Here is a 24,614-nt window from a genome sequence, read left to right on the forward strand (position 1 = left end):
TCAGCTTGCCTCTCTTCCCAAATCTCACAACACCCTTCATAGGTGCTATCTTTATAAAAACGTGATCACCCACGGCAAACTCGAGATCTCTCCTTCTCTTGTCAGCATAGCTCTTTTGGCGACTCTGGGCGGTCATCATTCTATCTCGGATCTTGACCACCACATATGCAGTCTGCTGAACTATTTCTGGCCCAAGCTCTGATCTCTCTCCGACTTCATCCCAATGAATCGGCGATCTGAACTTCCTTCCGTACAATGCCTCGTAGGGAGCCATACCTATAGATGCTTGAAAACTGTTGTTGTATGTAAACTCCACTAGAGGTAGCTTCGATTCCCAAGTCCCTTGGAAATCGATCATACATGCTCGCAATAGATCCTCCAAAATCTGAATCACTCGCTCCGACTGGCCATCTGTCTGCTGGTGAAAAGCTGTACTGAATAGCAACTTTGTCCCCATGGCTGCATGCAAACTCTTCCAAAAAGATGAAGTAAACCTCGGGTCCCTGTCGGACAGAATAGTAACTGGGATTCCATGCAATCGAATGATCTCCCTGATGTAAAGCTCCGCGTACTGTGTCATGGAGAAAGTCGTCTTTACTGGCAAGAAGTGCGCTGATTTAGTGAGTCGGTCCACGATAACCCAAATGGCATTGGATCCTCTGACTGACCTTGGCAACCCAATAACAAAATCCATAGTAATATTCTCCCATTTCCACTCTGGGATAGGGAGTGGCTTAAGCATCCCTGCTGGCCTCTGGTGTTCCGCCTTCACCTGTTGACAAGTGAGGCATTCAGACACAAATCTGCGGATGTCTATCTTCATCCCTGGCCACCAATACAAGATCTGCAGGTCTTTGTACATTTTGGTACCTCCTGAATGGATTGAATACGGAGATGCATGTGCCTCTGATAAGATATCTTCTCTGATCGAATCTAAGTTAGGCACCCACATTCTTCCCCTGTATCTCACGATACCGTCTGACATTGAGTAGAGCACACTGCCCTTGGCTTCGTCCTTCAGGCTCCATTTCTGCAACTGCTCGTCTGAAGACTGTCCTTGACGGATACGGTCTAGTAAATCAGACTTGACTGTCAGATTAGACAGCCTAGGAGCTCTGCCCTTAGGATAGACCTCTAGACCAAATTTCTGAATTTCAGACTGAAGAGGTCTCTGCTCTGACAACTGTGCTATGGCTGCGACTTTTCAGCTCAGGGCGTCTGCGACGACATTAGCCTTTCCCAGATGGTAGCTAATTTCGCAGTCGTAGTCTTTCACTAACTCCAACCATCGCCTCTGCCTCATATTTAGTTCTTTCTGTGTGAAGAAGTATTTGAGACTCTTGTGATCTGTGAATATCTGGCATTTCTCGCCATACAAGTAGTGTCTCCGAATCTTCAACGCAAAGACTACTACGGCTAATTCAAGATCATGAGTCGGGTAGTTCTTCTCGTGCACTTTCAACTGCCTGGAAGCATAAGCTATAACCCGACCATGCTGCATCAATACTGCGCCTAAACCGAGCTTAGATGCATCGGTGTATAACACAAAGTCTCCTTGCCTTGATGGCATGGCCAATACCGGCGCTGAAATAAGAGCTTGTTTCAATGTATCAAAGCTTTTCTGACATTCATCACTCCACACGAATTTTGCATTCTTCTTTGTCAGTGAAGTGAGTGGCACTGCTATCAAAGAAAAGCCCTGAATAAATTTCCTGTAGTAACCGGCTAAACCCAGAAAGCTGCGGATCTCTGATACATTCTTCGGCTCTACCCATTCCTCAACGGCCGTCACCTTTGCTGGGTCTACCTCAATCCCATTGCATACTACATGCCCCAAAAATGCTACTTTCTCCAACCAGAATTCACACTTACTAAACTTTGCAAATAACTTGCGACTCTACAAGGTCTGTAAAACCGTCCTCAAAAGTTGACTGTGCTCCTCATGGCTCTTCGAGTAAATAAAGATATCGTCAATAAACACTATGACGAATTGAACAAGATAAGGCTGGAATACTCGGTTCATGAGGTCCATGAAAATTGCTGGAGCATTCGTCAGTCCAAATGGCATTACTAAGAACTCGTAGTGCCCATACCGGGTTCTGAAGGCTGTTTTGTGAACATCTGCATCTTTAACCTTCAGCTGATGATACCCTGATCGAAGATCTATCTTAGAGAACACTGAAGCTCCCTGCAACTGATCGAACAAGTCCTCGATCCTTGGTAATGGGTATTTGTTCTTGATTGTTACCTTGTTCAGCTCTCGGTAATCGATACACAGCCTCATGCTCCCATCCTTCTTCTTTACAAAAAGCACTGGCGCGCCCCATGGAGAGAAACTAGGGCGAATAAACTCCTTGTCAAGAAGCTTCTGTATCTGCTGTTTAAGTTCTAGCATCTCAGCTGGAGCTAATCGGTACGGTGCCTTGGAGATTTGCACTGTGCCTGGCATAAGATCAATGGAAAACTCCACCTCCACATCTGGTGGAAGACCTGTGACGTCGTCAGGAAAGACGTCTGGGAAGTCTATGACTACCGGCACATCTGATATGGATGGAGTGGGCGCATCAGGTGCCGAAACAATGCTGGCCAAGAAAGCCTGACACCCCTTAGAAATAAGTCTCCGTGCCTGCATGCAGGAGATCATACGAGGAAAGCTTCTCCATCGGTCTAGCTCAAAAAGAAACTGCTCCATTCCCATCGGTCTGACCAACACTGATCTCTTCTGAAAGTCAATCAGGACTCGATTATTTGTCAGCCAGTCCATTCCAAAGATAATGTCGAATTCTGGCATCGGCAATACTATCAAGTCAGCATACACCAGGTAGCCCTGCAGTTCTAGATCAATATCCATGACCACGCTGGTAGCTAACAGTTCTTCCCCTGATGGGACTGTCACTGAATAGTTCACGTCAAGGCCGATAGACTTGACGTCTAAATGATTGGCGAATGTCTCCGAGATGAAGGAGTGAGTGGCTCCCGAATCTATCAGGGCCTTCGTGGTTAATCTCTTAATGAAGATATTTCCTGAGAGACGTTAGCATGACACGAAACTTACATCCCAAAAGTTCTAATACAAACCTTATGCAACAAAAGATACCAAAAATGCCAACTAGCAACTTAATAATCCCAAAACAAAACGAGCATGCAAGGTAAAAATCTAATACTGTACTGAATTAAGTAAATTACACATCAACAGTGTAGTGTCTGGGTTCGCCTCCTGAGCATGCATGGCGAACACCCTGCCCTGGGTTGGCTGCTTCCATTGTGGGCACTCCTTCAACATGTGGTCACTGGCTCCACATTTAAAGCATTTCCCTGATCCCCACAGACACTGCCCCAGATGTTAGCGATTGCACTTCTGACACACTGGGAAATTACCGGGCCTCTGTAGTGCTTTCTGCTGTGGAACAGGCCCCTTGCCTTGCGGTGGCCCCTGATAGGGATTCTTCCCTGGTTGCCCTTGGTAAGGTTTCTTGAACGGAGGTCTCTGCTGCTGCGGTGCCTGATAGGTCTCCTGCCCTACCTATCATTCTCAATATCCCGCTGATCCTGTTCTGCCGCCAAAGCTCTAGATACGGCAACTGAGTAAGTAGCAGGACCAGCGACTCGAACGTCACGGCGCAAGACCGGCCGCAATCCATCCATAAAATGCCTCAACTTCTCCCGGGCATCATTAGCTATCAGGGGCACAAAGTAACACCCCCTCTCAAACTTCCGGCCGAAGTCTGCCACGCTGCTGTCTCCCTGTCGCAGCGCCATGAACTCCCTAGGCAATCGGGAGCGTACTTCTTCAGTAAAGTACTTGGAGTAGAAAACCTCCTTAAAACCATCCCAAGTCGGTGTTCGCAAATTCATTGACACTGATGCACTCTTCCACCAACGTCTGGCATCCCCTGCTAAAAAGAATTTGGCACACCTGATTCGGTCTGCATCTGCCAGCTCCATGAAATCAAAGATTACTTCGATGGACTTAATCCATCCCTCAGCTATCATCGGGTCAGTAGCCCCCGAGAACTCCTTAGGATCCATCCTCCTAAACCTTTTGTACACAGCCTTTGGTCGGGGCCTCGCCTCTACATTAACCGCAGTCTGGTTCCCCGCAAACTGCGTGAAAAACTATGTCATACCTGCATGCATCTGCGCCTGCATATCTGGAGGTGGACGAGGAGGAGTGACCCTCTCCTCATCTCGGGCCTCTCGGTTCTCCTCTCTAGCTTCGCGGTTAATCACACATCTGGGAGGCATGCTGTTCCAACAATTTACCCACCACGTAAACCCAATATGTATGAACATGATACTAATAGCATAAGATGCACGTAATTTAAATAAAAAACATGGGCATGCTGAAATCATGATTCAATGCTTACTACATACATAATGCAAAACTTGAAAACTTACAGACTCGAGGTGTGACTTCGTGAGCTTCTTGCGACTGTCAGTAGGCATAACACTTTACAAGAACACCGCTGTGATACCAACTGTAACGTACCGTACTTTTCTACTATTTAAAATTTGCGGAAAAATTTAAAATTTTCTTAAATAACTTGTGAACCTTCAAAATACGATTAAATAAACTGTAAGTCTCAACCGTGGACAAGAAATCTAAAAATAAAGTTTGACCAAATATTTGTTTGAATGCTTCATGACCAGTAGCGTGAAATCAGAGTATTTGACATTTCATAAAAACTTAAAATCTTGGGCGGTCCTCGGGTTTAGCCTCCCGCTCAGTCCAAGCCTGCTCCTTGGTCCCCACCTCCAGCCTCCTCAACATACTCATCACCTGCATCGATCAAGTCTAGTGAGTCTAAAGACACAACACGTATAAACTGGAAGTAACGAATAATACATAATAAAACCACATGCAACTTTAAAATAAGGAGTACATACATGAAACTTGAACTTCCATAACAAAACTTGAACATACGTATATACATACATAGATGTGCCATCAACATAAAACTTTTCTTAAAACATGCTTGCATACTTGAACATACTTGAACGTACATAACTCCATCATTTTGCGTAGAGGCATGTTTCAAAGCAAGTGATCCATACATAATAAATGCCTGATCAGACAAACCACAGTACTGGGCTGACAGGGACGTATCCACTGCCACATACATGAGATCCCCGTTCATGCTTTAACGGGTGGATTGGTTCCCGTTCATGCTTTAACGCTTTTCAATCCTGATCTAAACCCGTTCATGCTTTAACGGGGTGGAGAGGTCCTCGGCCACGTTCACCGACTTCCAAACACATTCATAATTTGGTCACAAGACATTTAGCATACCTCAAAAACTTGAAATATTTCCTTTTTGCACGTCAACATACTTACTTGGCGTTGAGGGATTCGTTGGATCTCGCTTGGGGCCACTGCTGCATACTAACATGAGTTCAAACACTTATCTTTCATAGCTTAGACGTAGGTACTTGTGCTCACCACCGAAGTAAATAAATAGCTTATGAAATTCTAAATCACTCGGGACTTGACCTCGTTTAATCATCATACTAAACCATGAAATAGAACCCCAAAACAAATCCTATATTTTATATTCATAACCATAAAACACTTCCTATACTTTATATTCATTTTTTAAAAATTAAAAAAAAAAAAATTTTTAAAGAGAGGTACACGGACCCCATGTAGGGGTCCGGGTAGGCTCAGGAAATTCGTATTTTTGAAGGAAAAAGGACACGGACTCCGTGTCGGGGTCCGGGTAGCCTCTGGACTTGGACATTCACGAAAATTCGCTATCTTATTCATTCATTCATTCTCTTAATCCAAGCCTAAGGACCATGAACCAACACCTCAAGACTCATCCTAGGATGCTATTACATTGATTCAAACCCGTAAAAACATCCCAAACATCTCCAAGCATTGACAAGCAACTTCAATACAACAATAACCCGTAATCCGACATCGTTTCGCTTCCTACGACTTCTATTATATCCCAAGCCAATCCCGACCCAAACGAACCACCAAATAACATCTAAAATCATCCCATAACATATCTAATTGAAGTAGCACAAGCCCCGCGGTGCCCAACGAAGCCTGCAACTCAAAAACTTCAAAACATGATGAACATCATTTTCATAAGATCGCAGGTTTGAGCAGTCACACAAAAACAACCATAACTCACTCGTTTCTCATCCAAAAATTACAAATTTTATATCAAATCGAAGGTATTGAAGAGTACTATGTTTTATATGTTGAAATATATTCCAGAAACTCGACCAAAAAAATCACAGTTTTAAAAATGACAGCAAAAACATGATTTGTGATCCAAAAACCCTTTCGAACTTGATCCAAACATCATTGCTCAAACTTCCACACATCACACATGTATTTTTACGCATAAATAACAACACAACGCATAATATGACAAGATCGATTCATAAACGAAAGAATATACTTGCCTTTTGATAATTAGAAATACAGTGACGACGATACCGAAGCGGGAAGGAAGCGAGGCTTGATCCAAGACGATGGTGGCTCGATTTTCTTCGAATAAAATCAACGAAATTTGCTGGAAAATATAGGGGAGAGGGGTGGCTGCACTTGGTGCTCTAGAAACCCTAGTATTTTGCTCTCAAGGAATGGAAAGAAGATAGAATGACATGTGTGTGGTGATGGTGTGTGTAAAAACATGTAAGTGTGTGTAACGTGTGTGTGTGTAATTAATTAGGTGTAATTAGATGCTAATTAGCTTAATTAAATAAATAATAAGCATTTTCATGTTAATTAAAATACTCATTCTCCACTAAATTACTAACATTCTTACACTTGAAATAAAATACACATGCTTCAAACTTTAAAAATTTTAAACTCTTCAATCACTAAATAAATAAATTAGACTTTAAACTACTAAAACTTATAAGTCATTTAAAATGCCCCAATCCTAATTTAAAATAAAATACCACGTAACAATATTTGCCAACATCGTTATCGGTTTCTGTTCCTCGATCCCGCATCGAATAATCGACTGAAACATGAAAATCGAAAATTAAATTTTAACGTGCATCACATAAACGTAAATAATTTAGAATAATGCATTTAAATAAATCATGCACCACTAAGACTCAATTTAAAAAATTAAATAAATGCTTTAATAAATAAATAAATGCATGGTTTATACGTGTACTGAATTTGGGCACTACAAAAGTAATGATAATATAAACGTTGAAAGAAGTGAAGTAATTGTGACTAATTCGTTAATGTTGGAGATATCGTGAGGGTGACGGTCCCAGTGGGAGCCCGACGATCGTATTTCCAGTATTACGAATATGAGGTAACGGTATGAGGTAACGGTATGTGGTAACGGTAAGAATGGAATTATCGTGAGGGAAAAAGGCCTCATAGGGAGCGCATTTATGGGAAAAGGCCCCAGAGGGAACCCCAACGATCGTATTTCTATTCGAAAGAGGATAGGTCAGGGCCCAGTTGACCGGTGAGAGTGTTGCTGGTGTCCCCCGCCGCCCATTACTGCGGTTTCATGTAGATGGATCCATCGACTTTTTAAGGTTTAAGAACAATCACAATAAACGATCTGAATTCAACAAAGGAAAAGGAAAAGGAAAAAAGAAAAATGTTTATCATCATGAAAAATGCTTTATGTTATGTCATGTTGAGGAAAAGTGAAAAGTTAAGGTTTACGTTCGCATGTTATGAAAATTTTTATGTTTAAAGTTTATATATCATTATGAAAATGTTTTTATTTAAAGTTCATGCATCACAAAAAAGTTTACGAAAATGTTCATGTTTGAATTTATGCATCTTCATGAAAACGATATTTTAAGTACAAGTATTTTTCACTGTTGCTTGTGGTTTTATATATATTACTTGTTATCAAGAATATGACGTGTTGAGTCTTTAGATTCACTAGGTGTGATTGATGCAGGTGTTTATGATATTAAGGTTATTGGAGGTCTTGATGGTTGACCTGACTGGACTTAAGGTGCACACGACCCGAGGACCAGCGCTTCTAGCTTTCCGCATTTATGATTATGATTCATGTTAAAGATTTTTACGACTTTTTATTTATGATTTTGAGTGATTTTTGAGAGATTATAATATGGGCTGTATTTCTCAAATATATAGTTAATTGTTTTATTTTAAAATAGTTCTAAAATATTTTTATGCAAATGTGTACGGTTCGGCCGATGCTATGTAAGGTTTTTTTTTAAAAAAATTTCTAGTACTTTTTAAGCAATAAAAAGGGCAGCAAGTTGATAAATTCGTATATCCTATAGATTTTATTGTTTTGGATACACAGTCAATAGAAGTACTTAATGAAATTCCAGTAATATTTGGACGACCATTTCTAGCTACTTCAAATGCTTTAATTAATTGTCGAAATGGAATAATGAAATTATTTTTTGGAAATATGACTCTAGAACTTAATGTGTTCAATTTATATAAACAACCAAGTATTAATGAAAATAAATATGATAATGAAAAATCATTTAAAAACCTTTGATGCAAAATCTGCAGAGGGAATATTTCTTGGATATTCTTCAGTTAGCAAAGCATATAGAGTTTTTAATAAAAATTCTTTGAATGTTGAAGAATCTATCCATGTTGTTTTTGAAGAAAACCTGATAAGCCAACTGATCCAGTTGAGCTAATTGATAGACTTACAGAGATCAGTTTGGAGGATGAAGATGAAGAAGACAATCATATCAATCACAACAACCTCCAAACACCAGAACCAGAAGTGCTAGATCAACCAGTTGAACAGGAAGCTACTCCTGATGTTCAGTTGGAGGAGCCTATTGAGAATATTCAACTGCCAACTGATGAAGCTCCAACTGATACAGAAGCAGTTACCAACTTGGATAAAACAAACACTGAACTCAGATGGAAGAAATCACATCCTCCGGAATTGGTGATAGGTAATACATCTGATCCGGTAAGAACAAGAAATCAGATGCTTAATTTATTTATTCATTCAGCTTTCGTATCGCAATTTGAACCGAAGAAAACTGATGAAGCTCTTGCTGATCCAAACTGGATAAATGCAATGCAAGAGGAGCTGAATCAGTTTACCCATAACAATGTTTGGAACTTAGTTCCAAGACCAATTTAAAAAACTGTTATAGGTACAAAATGGGTGTACAGGAACAAACTGAACGAAGATGGTTCAGTTGTGCGCAACAAGGCGAGAATGGTAGCACAAGGATATAGGCAGGAAGAAGGAATTGACTATGATGAAACATATTCCCCAGTTGCAAGACTGGAAGCCATCCGAATATTCCTTGCTTATGCATCATTCAGATGGATGTGAAGAGCGCATTTCTAAACGGTCAGCTGCAGGAATAAGTCTATGTGAGGTTTCATCAATCATACTTTTCCTGATCATGTCTACCATTTGAACAAAGCCTTATATGGTCTGAAACAAGCTCCAAGATCTTGGTATGAAACGCTTTCAAAATTCCTAACTGATCATGATTTTTCAGTTGGATGAGTTGATAAGACCTTATTCAAAATCTCTAAGAATGATCATATTATACTTGTTCAAATTTATGTTGATGATATTATATTTGGGTCAACTAACCCCAAATTATGCGAGAAGTTTGCTGAGTTGATGCAGGACAAATTCGAAATGAGCATGATGGGTGAACTGACATTCTTCCTTGGACTGCTAGTGAAGCAACTGGAAACTGGTATTTTTATCAGTCAGACCAAATATACGAAGGAGCTGCTCAAGAAGTTTGGCATGGAATCATGTTCAGCAGCAAGCACTCCCATGAATTCATCAGTCAAACTAGACAATGATCAAGGCGGAATATCAGTTAAGGCGACATTATACAGAGGTTTAATAGGTTCATTATTGTACCTAACTGCTAGTCGTCCTGATATTGTATTTGTTGTATGCATGTGTGCTCGATTTCAAGCAAATCCTAAGTAATCACATTTCTCAGCCGCCAAAAGGATTTTAAAATACCTTAAGGGCACACACAATGTTGGGTTGTGGTATCCTAAAGACTCATCTTTCAATTTAGTTGAATATTAAGATGCAGATTATGTTGGATGTAAGTTTGATCGAAAAAGTACAAGTGGATCATGTCAGTTTCTAGGAGATAGACTGATCTCTTGGTTCAGCAAGAAGCAAACATCCATAGCTACTTCCAAGATTGAAGGAGAATATCTTGCTATTGGAAGTTGCTGCGCTCAATTGCTCTGGATTCAGCAACAACTGAAAGACTATGGAGTTGTCGCCAAAGAATCGCCTATATTTTGTGATAATACAAGCACGATTGCTATCACGTATAACCCAGTTCTTCACTCAAGGACCAAGCACATCGATGTCAGGCATCACTTCATCAGAGATCATGCCTTGAAGAAGGACATCAGACTGGAATACATCTCAACTGATGTTAGCTTGTTAGTTTGTTATTATGATTCAGTTAGTCAATTATTTTTCAGCTGATGAGATTAACTATTGCAGAAAAATAAAAGACAACAGTAAAACAAAATGAGTTTTTATTTAAAGAAATTGTTGCGGATTACACCAAAATATTATTTTTCAACAAAAGACCTCTATTTTTTCATCCAACCGGATATATCGTCAGTAGAAGTCTTAAGGAAGCTATCAGAAACAGCTATTCGCTCCAGAATAGTCCTTTCCTTGTGGAGCATCAGCTGGTAGACATAACCATCTTCAAATAGGTTCACCGTCTCGGCGACGTGCAAACGCTCTCTATATTTTTCCATCTTTTCAAACACTCTAGGAGTGTTAGCTTCTCCACATTCAGAGAGGAACTGGAGTCCCTGCAGTTCCTCCCAATAGCGAAGGATTTTTCGGAAGACTTGATCTTCCATATCAACTTTGCGTTTCTCTAAAGCAGTGTTCATTAATTTTTCAGCGATATCAGGAGTTTTTGAGCTACTTGCACCTGCCATTTTATCTGCTGAATATTAGTAATTGATATGTTTGATACTAAATGAGCTACTTCTATTTATAGCACATGGTCAAGGAAGATGAAAGGGCTAAGTTGCTACAGCAAACGATTAACCTTCTAAGCATAAGATTTAATTTAATTAGTCTTGCTTAAGTTCGCGTAATATTTATATGCATTTATTAAGGGGGAATATTGGTTTTTAAGAGGTTAACTGAGAAAACAGAAGTTAGTCAATCTTCAACTAAAAGCACTCAGTTTTACAACTGATCGTTCAGTTGGATATTCCACTAATCTTCTCACATACGTTAACCAATTAACCATTTTTATGTTCTAAATTAAGTGACGTGACTATCTATCACGTATTAAATGCTATCTTTCAGCAAATGATAAGTTGAAACATGGACCCACATAATCCACATGTTTACTACACACGTTCTTACCACACAAACACACGTTTTTATTTCAAAATTTTCATGGACCGACACGTGTCTAATAATACGAACAGTCGCGTACAAAAGTACATTTCCCGATCCATTTCAGTTCTTCTTCTTACGCTTATCTAAAATTCTAAGAGCAAAAGCAAATTCAAGCATTTTTTTTCGCAGAAAATCATTCAGTTCATGTGGCCAACCAGATTCCAGCGCATATGCTGAACGCTATGATGATAAATTTCGATTCAGTTCTATCCGTCAAAGAAGCTGATGTCAAGAATGTATTTCAGAAGCTTCAATCAGCTGGACTCAGAACATTTTTGGGACAATCTTCCCAAGAGATCTATCCGAAGGAGCTTTTCGATTTCTACTCTAGTGGATTTATCAATCAGGATGGAAGCATCTCATCTACTGTCAATGGTCAGTTGTTGACCATATCTGAAGACTCCTTTGGTGAATTATTCTTGTAGCCGACTGATGGATTGGCACACCTTGCTGATGTTAAAGCATCGGATAATGAAGAGATGCAGACACTACTCTCCGCTGATGGATGGAAAATCAAAGTTTCCGATCCAAAGAAGGAACTAAAGCATGAGGTTCGGTTGTTGGCTGACATTGTAGCCAAGGGGCTATTGGCGAAGGCAGGATCATTTGCTGCTCTTACTTTGGAAAAATTTCAAGCCCTTACAATTATCATGGCCGGAAGAAGACTCAACTGGAGGCAACTCACCTTCAACATATTGAAAAATATGTTTCAATCCACCAAACAGTCCAAAGGATTTGCTGTTCAGTTGAGCTATTTGCTAAAAATCAAAGGGTTGGTGGCTGATGATTCAGAAAGATCATCCAAATTCAAAGTTTTCAATGCCAAGAATATTCTGCCGCCCAAGGCCAAACTGGATCTTACTCCTGATCAATTCGTCAAGATCAAAAAGGAGATTGGAGCACAGCAGGCTGCTCCCAAGTCTGTGAAAAAGGCAAAAACTCTGGCACAGCTGAAGACCGCCAAGAGGAAGCTGATTGTCAGTGAATTGGAATGGGAGAAAACTCTATCTCCCAAGGTTACCAAGAAGCCCAGAACCCAGAAAACCAAGCCAATAGCTTCGCTGGAAGCTATTCAGACTGAAAGGATGAAACCTTCAGACGCTCAATAGCCTATTCAGGCTATTCCACTGAAAGCCGTTCGAGCTGAAGTTTCAGCAAGAGATCAGTCGCCTCAATCAACTGATCCATCCAAGAAGGTCATCACCTCAGCAGGTGAAAAGGAGTCAGCCATGGCCGTATCTTCTCTGCAAACTGTCAATCGCCCTACCATCTTTGCTCATGCTCGACCTAAAGGGATCACTATTCTAGAATTTGTGGAAAATACTCGTTCGGGACTGAACATTCCACACATTCTCACTGATGAGAAAGGCAAGGGCAAGATGATTGAAGAGCCCAGGCCAACAAATGCAATCCAAACCCATATTGACCTTCTTTGGGAACAGGTCAATGCATTTGCAGCGTCCAAATTGAAAACTTATGAGGCTTGGACCACATACAGAACTCACACTTTTGCCAAACAGTTGAAAAGAAAGTCTCAGCTGAAGAAGTTTATCAGGTTGGAAGCCATCGTCTTGAGAATAGTCAAAGCTGCTACTATTGTGCAGGCTTTGGAAAGGAGAAATTATTTATTTGATCTGATTAGAGCCAAGAAGTTGGCTCAACTAGTTGAAAAGTTGAAAGCAAACTAAATTCCTACGAATCCAACTGCTTACAATGATCGAGCCGTGCTTACTCAGTTGGATTAAGATCTTACTTCCTTGCATGTACAGATAAGATTTTGGGAACAAGATCAGGAATTAGTTGATCATGGAGGGTCTTCAGAAGAAGAGGAAGAACCCTTATCACCGAATAAAGAGCAAGCTCGGGATGTGCCTCAACGCTCTGTTGCTGATCCACCAATGTACTCAGAAGCTGACTTAACAGTTGCAAATATTGATGAAATTATTCAGTCAGTAGTACAGGAATCTCAACCAGAGGAGCTTATTTCTGAATCAGTTGATCACTCAACTGATCAAGCAGTTCAAGAGGCTCCTATTTTAACTGAAGAGCCCGTTCCGCAGGTTATCTCTGTTGAACCAGATGATCAAACTGATGTGCTAGCTCAGTCCATAGATAAAGAAATTGCTGAAAATGTGGAGGCTCAGTTGTTCAATTTTGAAAATATTCCAACTGACGAGCCAGGCCAAGTTTCAGCTGTTTCTCAAGCAGAAGCACTAGTTGATGATCCTCCAACTGAAGGTTTCACAGATTTACCTCTTCAACAGGACAGTTTAGTTGCTGCTCAGGATCCTTCTTCTCCTCCTCCAGATCAAATAGAGGTCACTGAATCATTTGTTCCAGAACAGACTATTGCAGAGACAGTCGTATCTGACAGGACCTTAGTGGTCTTTGATCAAGTCTCCAAAGAACAAGAACCTGGAACTTCTTAACATCTACCTCTTCAGTCGTCTAGTGATCTCGAAGTAGTTCTTGAAGAAATTCAAGATATTCGGAATAATATGCACAAAATACTTACTGCCGTTTCCCAGATTCAGCGAACTCAACTAGCTCATACTCTGAAACTGGAACATGCAGAGGTATTCAATTCAGATAAACTGAAGGAAGTTTATGCTACCGTGACCTCTTTTTTCCTTGCAATAGAAGATATCAGGAAGAATAGAGGCTTAGCTGAAAATCTTTCCGTAACCAAGGATGCAATCAGAAACAGAGTTGACTTTGTGGAGACATCTGTTTCCCGAAAGATAGACTTGATGCAAACAACTGTGCTGAATGCAGTCTCAGACGTAACCACTTCTGTTAAACTTCTATCAACCGATGTTAAGCGGTTATCTATCAGAATGGAGGCGTTTGACAAAAAGAGTGTACAGATTATTTCATTCTTTCATTCATTGTACGAATCTGTACACGACATTTATTATTTTATCTACAACATATTTGAAGGACGTCTATAAGCCTAACTGATCAGTTATTATTTGCTTAGTTTTGTCAAACACCAAAAAGAGAGAAATTGTTGGAAACTTAATTTCGGCTGTTTGACAAACCATTTATCTATTGGACTAACTAATCAAGTATTCGAATTATACAGCTTGCCTAACTGAAGTATCGCGTGAATTATCAAAGGCAACCGAATCTATCTGAACTGAACCTTCGAAGTTAACTGACTGATCAGTTGGAAACTGATCAGTTGAACCTAACTGGATTCCTGAAGACAACTGACTGATCAGTTGGAAACAGATCAGTTGATTCACTCAGTACAAGTTTATCAGCTACCATTTATCAGCTGATCGCTCAGCCATACACGTCATCAAATGAAAAGGACGTTCAACCGACATCAGTACAAGCAGACAGCAACTTGTAGTGGAACGCCGCATTTCAGAGTCTACAGTGTACGATTGTCAGGAGAATATCGACGTGGAAATCAATGGATATAAAATTCAAATATTATATCAAGTTACCGTTGGAAGAGAAACCTATAAATAGGCGAAGAGAGCAGCTGAAGAAACGAGGATACAAGAACAACTATTTTACTCAAGCTGTTACTCTGCTGAAATTAAAAGCTCACACTTACTAAGTTTTATCTGTAGCATTCAAGGCTACTGTCTTTGAGCTTGTTAGCACACTGTAATCTCTATTATATTGTTAAGTTGTGCTAAGATCAGTTACGAACTGAAATAGCCTGTTGTAACTAAAAGTTTCAGTTTTGGCATTGATAAGACCATACTGAAGTGGGTCAGTACAAACATTGTATTCGATCAAAGTCTTTTAGTAGAAATACTATCTTCGTGATAGAAGGGGTGACGTAGGAGTTATTCCATCCTCCGAACATCCAGAAACAAATCGCGTGCTTTTCATTTAAGTTACCTTTTATTTTAGTTATTCTATCTTTCATTCAGTTTACTTCCGCAACTGTTTTTCAGTTAAACTGATTGTAATCGACTGACGAGATACCAAGTATCAGTTTGTCATTGAACTGAACTCAACTTACGAAAAACGAACATAATCTGTGAGTGTTTATTCAACCTCCCCTTCAAAACACTTTTGACATCTTAACTGATCCTTTCAATTAGCATCCTATGATGAGTCTTGAAGTGTTGGTTCATGGTCCCTAGGCTTGGATTGGAAGAATGAATCAATAAGTTAGTGAATTTTCGTGAGTTTCCATGCCCAGAGGCTATCCGGACCCCGACACGGAGTCCGTGTCCTTTTTCCTTCAAAAATGCGAATTTTCAGTGCCTACCCGGACCCCTACACGGGGTCCGTGTACCCCTTTTAAAAAAAACTCATGCATTTATTTAATTGTTAAACCATTTATTTAATTTTAAAATGATTTTTAGCGAAGCATGTTTTATAAATTTGCATTATTTTAAATTATTTATGTTCACGTGATGCACGTTAAAATATTTTTTTGAGTTTCATGTTTTAGGCGATTATTCGATGCGAGATCGACGAAAGGAGATCGGTGACGATTTTTGAGTAATTTTAAAATGCGATATTTTATTTTAAATTGGAATGGGGCATTTTAAATGATTTATTAGTTTTAAGAATTTTAATAGCCTAATTAAATTATTAGGTAATTAAATGATTTCAAACTTTTAAAGTTGTAGCACTTGTGCATTTTATTTAAATTTAAGAAATCTAGTGGGGTTAATATGGAATTAACTTTAAATTAGCATTTAAATAATTGTTAAATATATTTTAATCATATTAATTAGCCCTAATTGCCCCACTGATATACACACACACGTTACAATTGTTTTATATATCAAAACACACGCACACACTTTGTGAGAGCCCAATTACTAATAGGCCCAGCCCATTTCCATATTTAATTTAAATAACCCAACCCAATTGATAGAAGAAATCAGATCGTTCAATTCCAGAAAGCTCTTCGCCAGCCTTGCCCGTCGTTTCTCTCCACTTTCTGTTTCAGTCGCGCAGTGCCACCGGTGGTCGCAGAATAGTGCAGCAGCTTAGCAAACTTTCTTCCTCCATTCTATTAGCTTCTTTCTTGCCTTGAATCAGAAGTTATCGATTTCGATCGGCTTGTTTTCCAGCAGCTGTGCGTGAGCTTCGATTCGGTTTTAAGTAAGGTTTTGGCTTCGATCATTGGTTGTTCTTGGTGGATTACTTTGTAAAAGTAAAGTATTAAGCATTTTCCCTAATTTCCAGCTCGTTTTCAGATCGTGAACAGTGTTTCCGGTTAGCCATCTTCTCCGAGATTACTATTGTGTGTTTAAGCTTCATTTATTGAGGTATTAAGCTTGGAATTTCAGATTATTAAGGGTTATATAGGCTGCCCGGATTTCGAATTTTAACCAAGCTGATTTATTTTGGTTTAGTCGTTTGGTATGCATTGTATTGAAGTGTATAGTAAATTTATAATGTAGGTTTTATCGTTGGACGAGTTCATCAGGAAGTCCTTAAGAATTTACTGTGGTATTGTAAGTTGTAATTGAGGTACGCTCAAACCTATATTATTATGACGCTTATATTGGCGTGTAAGAATATTCGGTGAATGTTGTTTGCTATTACGTGCTTTGAATGTTTATTCTGATGCATTCATGTATAAATTATATTGACATAACATATTGAACCTTGACTCCTTTGACGGCGATTTATGTTGATTATGTTGAGATATATTGAGTCATCAGAGGGACGAGTGGGTTAGGATTAGCCACATTCCCAATGACAGCTAGGGATGAGCGAATTAGCTACTCGCATTCCCGATGCTACGTGCATGGACGAGCGGCGATTTGATGCTGCATTCCTGGCACGGGTGGCCACTGTTACTGTTGATGATGCTATTCGTTTGGACTCCATTTGGTATCCGTTATTCCATTGTTACCATTCATGCATCTCATATCATTGCATTTACTATATATTACTACATGTCTTTTATATACGTCGTGATTTTACTGGTTTGACGTACTGGGTCCGACCCCTGTTTTATTTTTATGTTGTGGTTGTTTTTGATGCCATAAAAGGTGATTTCAAGGGATTTGACGCGTCTGGTGGAGCGTCAGCGAGTGGTACCAAGTAGTCAGCCGGTTTGTTTCAGAGTTCCTAGATATTTATATATATTATCCTGGTTTGATACATTTGCCAGGGAGATGCTCTGTGTAGCTGTATGGTGTTATGTTTTTATGTTGTTTTTGATTTCATTTGTGGTATGTTGTGTCTAGTCCTGGCCAGTGCGGCTGTAGGATATTTGTTTGGTTGATTGTGAACCTGATGTTATTTTCGTGCGTATATATGTTGTTGTCTTTTGAAATTTTTGGGATGTCCTACTTACGGGGAGGTCATGTCGAAATTTTTGTAGGCCCTAATGAACGTTTTAAACTCGTTTTCGCTGTTTACACCATTTAATCCTCGTTGTTTGGTAATTAAATATTAATTAAGAGCACGGGCCCTCACAGTTTGGTATCAGAGCATAACTGGGATACGCTCGAATTAAAGTCTAGGACATCGAGTTTAGACACAAATAAAATGATTGTGCATTTGTTTAATTATTTGCTCTGACTTGTTTGTATGTTTTGAATTAATTGTATCAGCATGACTAGAGCGTATTAGTTTAAGTTTATGCTCTTATACTAGACCAATTATTTTGTTTCTGTCATTGGAATAAATCCTTGTGTGTTGTAGATGGCACCTGGACGTAAGGGTAGAAAAGGAAAGGAAGTTGTTCAGGAATCTGAAGCTCCTAATGTGAGAGGACTTAACGAGACTGAATGGGGAAGACGAGGTCGTCGTCCTCGTGGTGAAGTACGAAAGGTTAACGTTGAGCATGAAGTGGATCAGTTGACTAGAGGAATGGGTGAAATTGAACTAGTGATATCCCAATTTCAGAACATGCGTCCTCCTCGATTCTTTGGAAATGAAGATGGTGAGAAAGCTGTAGCATGGTTAAAAAGTATGAAGCTCTTGTTTAGTATGTTGGAGTACACTCCTGATTTGTAACTTAAGTTGGCTATTTGTCAATTAAAAGACCGAGCTCAGTTATGGTGGGAAACTACTGAGGAAGCTCTGAAAGAATTAGGTGAAAGTGTTACTTGTGATGTATTTTGCGCACAGTTTGCTCGAGAATATTCACCTCCTTCGTATTATTCAGCAAAGGAAGCTGAGTTCAATAGATAGACTCAAGGTAACATGACTGTAGTAGAGTATGCCTCTCAATTCTCAGCACTTCTTGCCTATGTTCCTCATGTTGCTAGCAGTGATCGGAACAAGCTATCGCATTTTATGCAAGGATTGAATCGAACCATTTGCACTTTAGTAGTTGCTGGAGCGCCTGTTAATTATGCCGATGCTATAGAGACAGCCAAGAATGTGGAGGCAAGTCTACTTTTGGCAGAACCACAGTCAGTTCAACCAGGTTTTCCTTAGAGTTTTGGAGGTAATGTGTCGATGCCAGTGGGTGCACCACTATACCGTCCTTTACTGCCGTATCAGCCATCGCAGTCTTATCAGCAACCAAAGCAGCAAAACTTTAAGGCCAAAGGAAAACAGTTCAAGAAACAAACTCGTAGTAGTTCTTCTAGTTCCGACAGTCAGCATGGAAGTTCAGTTGGGTCACCAGGTGGAGTATTTTGTGATCGTTGTGGTGGTAAGCATATCAGTACTCAGTGTACGGGAGTTCATGGATCTTGTAATATCTGTGGGCAAGTTGGACATTAAGCTAGAGTATGTCCGAATGCAGCAAGACAACAATTTCAGCAACCTCAGTTTGGTCAGGGTTTTAGAGGACCATCAACTAGACCTTTTGTTCTGACTCAGTCTTTTCAGTAGTCTAGCTATCCTAAGCCTAGAGGTTCTGTTCCGCAGTGTTTTCCAGGCCACAGCAGGCTCAAGTTCATGCTCTAACTCAGGATCAAGTTCAAGACGCACCGGGCGGAGTTATTGCAGGTATCTGCCTTATTTTTAATCATCCTGCGCGTATACTGATAGACAGAGGAGCATCTCATTCATTTGTATCTGTTGTATTTGTTGATGAGCATGAGATTGCCTCTACTCCGTTGATAGATACTGTGTCAGTCTCTACTCCTGCCGGTGTATGTTTGATGTCTCATGAGATAATTCTGAATTGTGTGATTAGATTCGATGATAATATTATGATAACTAATCTAATCAAGATAGATATGTGTGACTTCGACTGTATTCTGGGAATGGATACTCTGTCAAATTATCGAGCTACCGTTGATTGTTTCCATGGAGTTGTCAGATTCAGACCGTATTATGGCAGTAAATGGAATTTTTACAGTAGTGATTCGCAATCACGTATTCCATTAGTGTCAGAAATGGAAATGTTTAGAATCTTGTCGTCAGGAAATGAAGGATTCATGATCAATGCAGTTGATGCGACTCAGGGAAAAGGGTTTGAAGTGTCTGATATTCATGTTGTCAAGGAATTCCCTGATGTATTTCTCGATGAGATTCCAGGCTTTCCACCCCAGAGGGAAATCGATTTTAGCATTGAGTTGGTGTCCAGGACAAATCCTATTTTGATAGCACCATATCGTTTGGCTCCAGCGGAATTGAAAGAACACAAAGTGCAATTACAGGACTTACTGGAAAAAGGCTATATTAGACCAAGTATGTCACCTTGGGGAGCTCCGGTATTGTTTGTAAAGAAGAAAGACGGAACGATATGAATGTGCATTGATTACAGACAGTTGAACAAAGCTACTGTGAGGAATAAGTATCCTCTGCCACGTATCGATGACTTGTTTGATCAGTTGCAGGGTACATCAGTGTATTCAAAGATCGATCTTCGTTCTGGCTACCATCAGCTTAGAGTTCGAGAGGATGATGTTCCGATGACAGCATTTTGAACCCGTTATGGACATTATGAATTTCTAGTTATGCCTTTCGGATTGACTAATGCTCCAGCGTTTTTTATGGATTTGATGATTCGCGTATTTCGAGAATTTATACACAGATTTGTTATTGTCTTCATAGATGACATTCTGATTTATTCAAAGACAAAGAAAGAGCATCGAGAACATTTAAGGTTAGTTTTCCAGACACTAAGAGCAGCGCAATTGTATGAAAAATTTTCTAAATGTGAATTCTGGCTGGACAGAGTTGTATTTCTGGGTCATGTTATATCAGCTCAAGGAGTATCAGTAGATCCCAGTAAAGTGAAAGTTGTTATCAATTGGCCAACACCGACGAATATTTCCGATATTCGTAGTTTCTTGGGATTGGCAGGATATTATAGGCGTTTTATTGAATGATTTTCTATTATAGCAAGGCCTATGACCCAATTAACGCAAAAAGATTGACGTTTGTTGTGGACTGATGAATGTGAGTCAAGTTTTCAGACTTTGAAGGAAAAGTTGACAACAGCTCCAGTGCTAGCTTTGCCATCAGGCTCAGGTGGATATGTTGTTTGTTCAGATGCATCTCTAAATGGACTAGGTTGTGTTTTAATGCAAAATGAGCGAGTGATTGCATATGCTTCTCGTCAGTTGAAACCGCATGAGACCCGATATCCAGTTCATGACTTAGAGTTGGCTGCTATTGTGTTTGCATTGAAGTTATGGCGTCATTATCTGTACGGTGAGCAGTTTGTGATTTATTCGGATCACAAGAGTCTTAAATATATTTTCTCACAGCCGGACTTGAATATGAGACAGCGGCGATGGATGGAGTTGCTTAAAGACTTTGATTGTGTGATTCAGTATCAACCGGGCCCAATGAATCTTGTTGCAGATGCCCTCAGCAAGAAAGTTCAGAATGCTATGCTGACATCTTTGACTATCTCTAAAGTTCACGAGCACTTGGGAACTTCATGATGGACTTATCAGATAAGTGGAGACTACTTTGTAGTATCATCTATTCAAGTTGAGCCACAGATTTTGTCCAGAGTCAAAGCAGCACAGAGGACTGATCCGCACATTCATAGATTAAAAGAATTGTCTCGAACAGGTCAGACAGAAAAGTTTTGTTGCCTCAGATGGTAGTCTGTGCTTTAATGGTAGACTTGTGGTTCCTAATTTGATAGATTTGAAAGAAGTTATACTACATGAAGCACATTGTAGTCGACACAGTATTCATCCAGGAATTCGAAAGATGTATCATACCTTAAGAGCTCATTATTGGTGGGAAGCTATGAAGAAAGATATTTCTCATTTTGTGGCTAAATATTTAACGTGTCAACAAGTTAAAGCCAAAAGAATGAGATCTGGCGGAATGTTACATAGTCTTGAAGTTCCGCAGTGGAATTGAGAGCACATTGCTATGGATTTTGTGACACATCTACCTCGTTCTAATCGTGGTTGTGATGCGATTTGGGTGATTGTTCACAGATTGTCTAAATCCGCTCATTTTATTCCATATGATCATACTTGTACTTATATGAAAATGGCAAAACTGTACATTGATCATATAGAGAGATTGCATGGTGTGCCAGTAACCATAGTATCCGATCGTGATCCAAGGTTTGCTTCGAAATTTTGGGGAAGTTTGCAATCGGATTTGGGTTCAAAGTTTGCTATGAGCACCGCCTATCACCCGCAGTCAGATGGTCAGTCAGAAAGAACCATCCAGACTCTAGAGGATATGTTACGAGCAGTAGTGATGGATTTCAAAGGTGGTTGGCAAGAATCATTATCTTTGGTGGAATTCTCTTACAATAATAGTTTTCAGGCAACAATTGGTATGGAACCATTTGAAGCTTTGTATGGAAGAAAGTGCAGATCGCCGATATGTTGGGAAGATGTAGGAGAAAGACATATGTCAAAACCAGAAATTATTCAAGAGATGAAAGATAAAGTTGAATTGTTCAGGAAAAGGATGAAAGCAGCCCAGGATCATCAAGCCAGTTATGAAATAAAAGGCGTAGACCTTTAGAGTTCCAAGTGGGCGATTATGTTTTCTTGAAATTATCACCATTCCGGGGTACTATGAGATTTGGACATAAAGGGAAGTTAGCTCCGTGTTATATTGGTCCGTATATGATTGTTGAGATGATTGGCACGTTGGCTTATCGTTTAGACTTGCCGTAGAGTTTGTCTTTGATACATAATGTGTTTCATGTATCTATGTTGCGGAAGTGTGAGCCAGATCAGTCTCATATCTTGAATGTTAAGGAAGTGGAGATGGACAGTTCCCTTAGCTATGTTGAACATCCAGTGCAAATTTTGGACCGCAAGGAAAGACAGCTCAAGAGCAAGACGATTCCACTAGTTTTGGTACAACGGGGTAGGCATGGAAGAGAAGAATCTACATGGGAATTAGAGGCAAAGATGCGACAAGAATGGCCTCATTTGTTTAAGAATGTAATGAATTACGCGATGTATTCTGAATTTCCTATGTATTATCAGTCGTAATGTTGTCGATATCAGTGTTGTATTTATTAGATTTCGAGGACGAAATCTTTTATTAGTGGAGGAGAATGTGAGAGCCCAATTACTAATAGGCCCAGCCCATTTCCATATTTAATTTAAATAACCCAACCCAATTGATAGAAGAAATCAGATCGTTCAATTCCAGAAAGCTCTTCGCCAGCCTTGCCCGTCGCTTCTCTCCACTTTCTGCTTCAGTCGCGCAGCGCCACCAGTGGTCGAAGAATAGTGCAGCAGCTTAGCAAACTTTCTTCCTCCATTCTATTAGCTTGTTTCTTGCCTTGAATCGGAAGTTATCGAGTTTGATCGGCTCGTTTTCCAGCAGCTGTGTGTGAGCTTTGATTCGGTTATAGGTAAGGTTTTGGCTTCGATTATTGGTTGTTCTTGGTGGATTACTTTGTAAAAGTAAAGTATTAAGCTTTTCCCTTAATTTCCAGTTCGTTTTCAGATCGTGAACAGTGTTTCCGGCTAGCCATATTCTCCGAGATCACTATTGTGTGTTTAAGCTTCGTTTCTTGAGGTATTAAGCTTGGAATTTCAGATTATTATGGGTTATATAGGCTGCCCGGATTTCAAATTTTAACCAAGCTGATTTATTTTGGTTTAGTCGTTTGGTATGCATTGTATTGAAGTGTATAGTGAATTTATAATGTAGGTTTTATCGTTGGACGAGTTCATCAGGAAGTCTTTAAGAATTTACTGTGGTATTGTAAGTTGTAATTGAGGTACGCTCAAACCTATATTATAATGACGTTTATATTGGCGTGTAAGAATATTCGGTGAATGTTGTTTGCTATTACGTGCTTTGAATGTTTATTCTGATACATTCATGCATAAATTATATTGACATAACATATTGAGCCTTGACTCCTTTGACTGCGATTTATGTTGATTCTGTTGAGATATATTGAGTCATCAGAGGGACGAGTGGGTTAGGATTAGCCACATTCCCAGATGACAGCTAGGGACGAGTGACTTAGCTACTCGCATTCCCGATGCTACGTGCATGGACGAGCGACGATTTGATGCTGCATTCCTGGCACGGGTGGCCACTGTTACTGTTGATGATGCTATTCGTTTGGACTCCATTTGGTATCCGTTATTCCATTGTTACCATTCATGCATCGCATATCATTGCATTTACTTGATATTATTACATGTCTTTTATATACGTCGTGATTTTACTGGTTTGTCGTACTCGGGTCGGACCCCTGTTTTTTTTTTTATTTTGTGGTTGTTTTTGATGCCATAGCAGGTCATTTCAGGGGATTTGATGCGTCTGGTGGAGCTTCAGCGAGTGGTACCCAGTAGTCAGTCGGTTTGTGTCAGAGTTCCCAGATATTTATATATGTTATGCTGGTTTGATACATTTGCCAGGGAGATGCCCTGTGTAGCTGTATGGTGTTATGTTTTTATGTTGTTTTGGATTTCATTTGTGGTATGTTGTGTCTAGTCCTGGCCAGTGCGGCTGTAGGATATTTGTTTGGTTGATTGTGAACCTGATGTTATTTTCGCGCGTATATATGTTGTTGTGTTTTGAAATTTTTGGGATGTCCTACTTATGGGGAGGTCATGTCGAAATTTCTATAGGCCCTAATGAACGTTTTAAACTCGTTTTCACTGTTTACACCATTTAATCCTTGTTGTTTGGTAATTAAATATTAATTAAGAGCACTGGTCCTCACACACTTATACATACACACCTACACGTATAACACACACACACATTTCTCTTGTTACCATTTCATCATTTTAAAAGAAAATTTTAGGGTTCTTGGCACTAAAGCAGCTGCTGCCCCACCCCAGAATATTTCTAGCAAATTTTTGTTGGTTTTGTTGCAAGAAAATCGTTCCACGATTCCCGGATCAAGCCTCGCACCGTTTCTGCTTC

At 39.8% G+C, this 24,614-nt stretch overlaps 1 protein-coding gene across 1 annotated transcript; it reads left to right on the forward strand.

Moving 5' to 3' along the window:
* The first annotated feature begins 21,022 nt into the window (after window positions 1-21,022).
* LOC140991182 (uncharacterized) lies at window positions 21,023-21,605 on the forward strand. The gene is made up of 2 exons (XM_073461138.1): window positions 21,023-21,145; window positions 21,306-21,605. Exons 1-2 carry the CDS (start codon window positions 21,023-21,025, stop codon window positions 21,603-21,605), a joined length of 423 nt encoding a protein of 140 aa, XP_073317239.1.
* The last annotated feature ends 3,009 nt before the right edge of the window (window positions 21,606-24,614 follow it).

The sequence above is a fragment of the Primulina huaijiensis genome, chromosome 13 (genome assembly GCF_012295235.1).
Source record: "Primulina huaijiensis isolate GDHJ02 chromosome 13, ASM1229523v2, whole genome shotgun sequence".
NCBI lineage: Eukaryota > Viridiplantae > Streptophyta > Magnoliopsida > Lamiales > Gesneriaceae > Primulina > Primulina huaijiensis.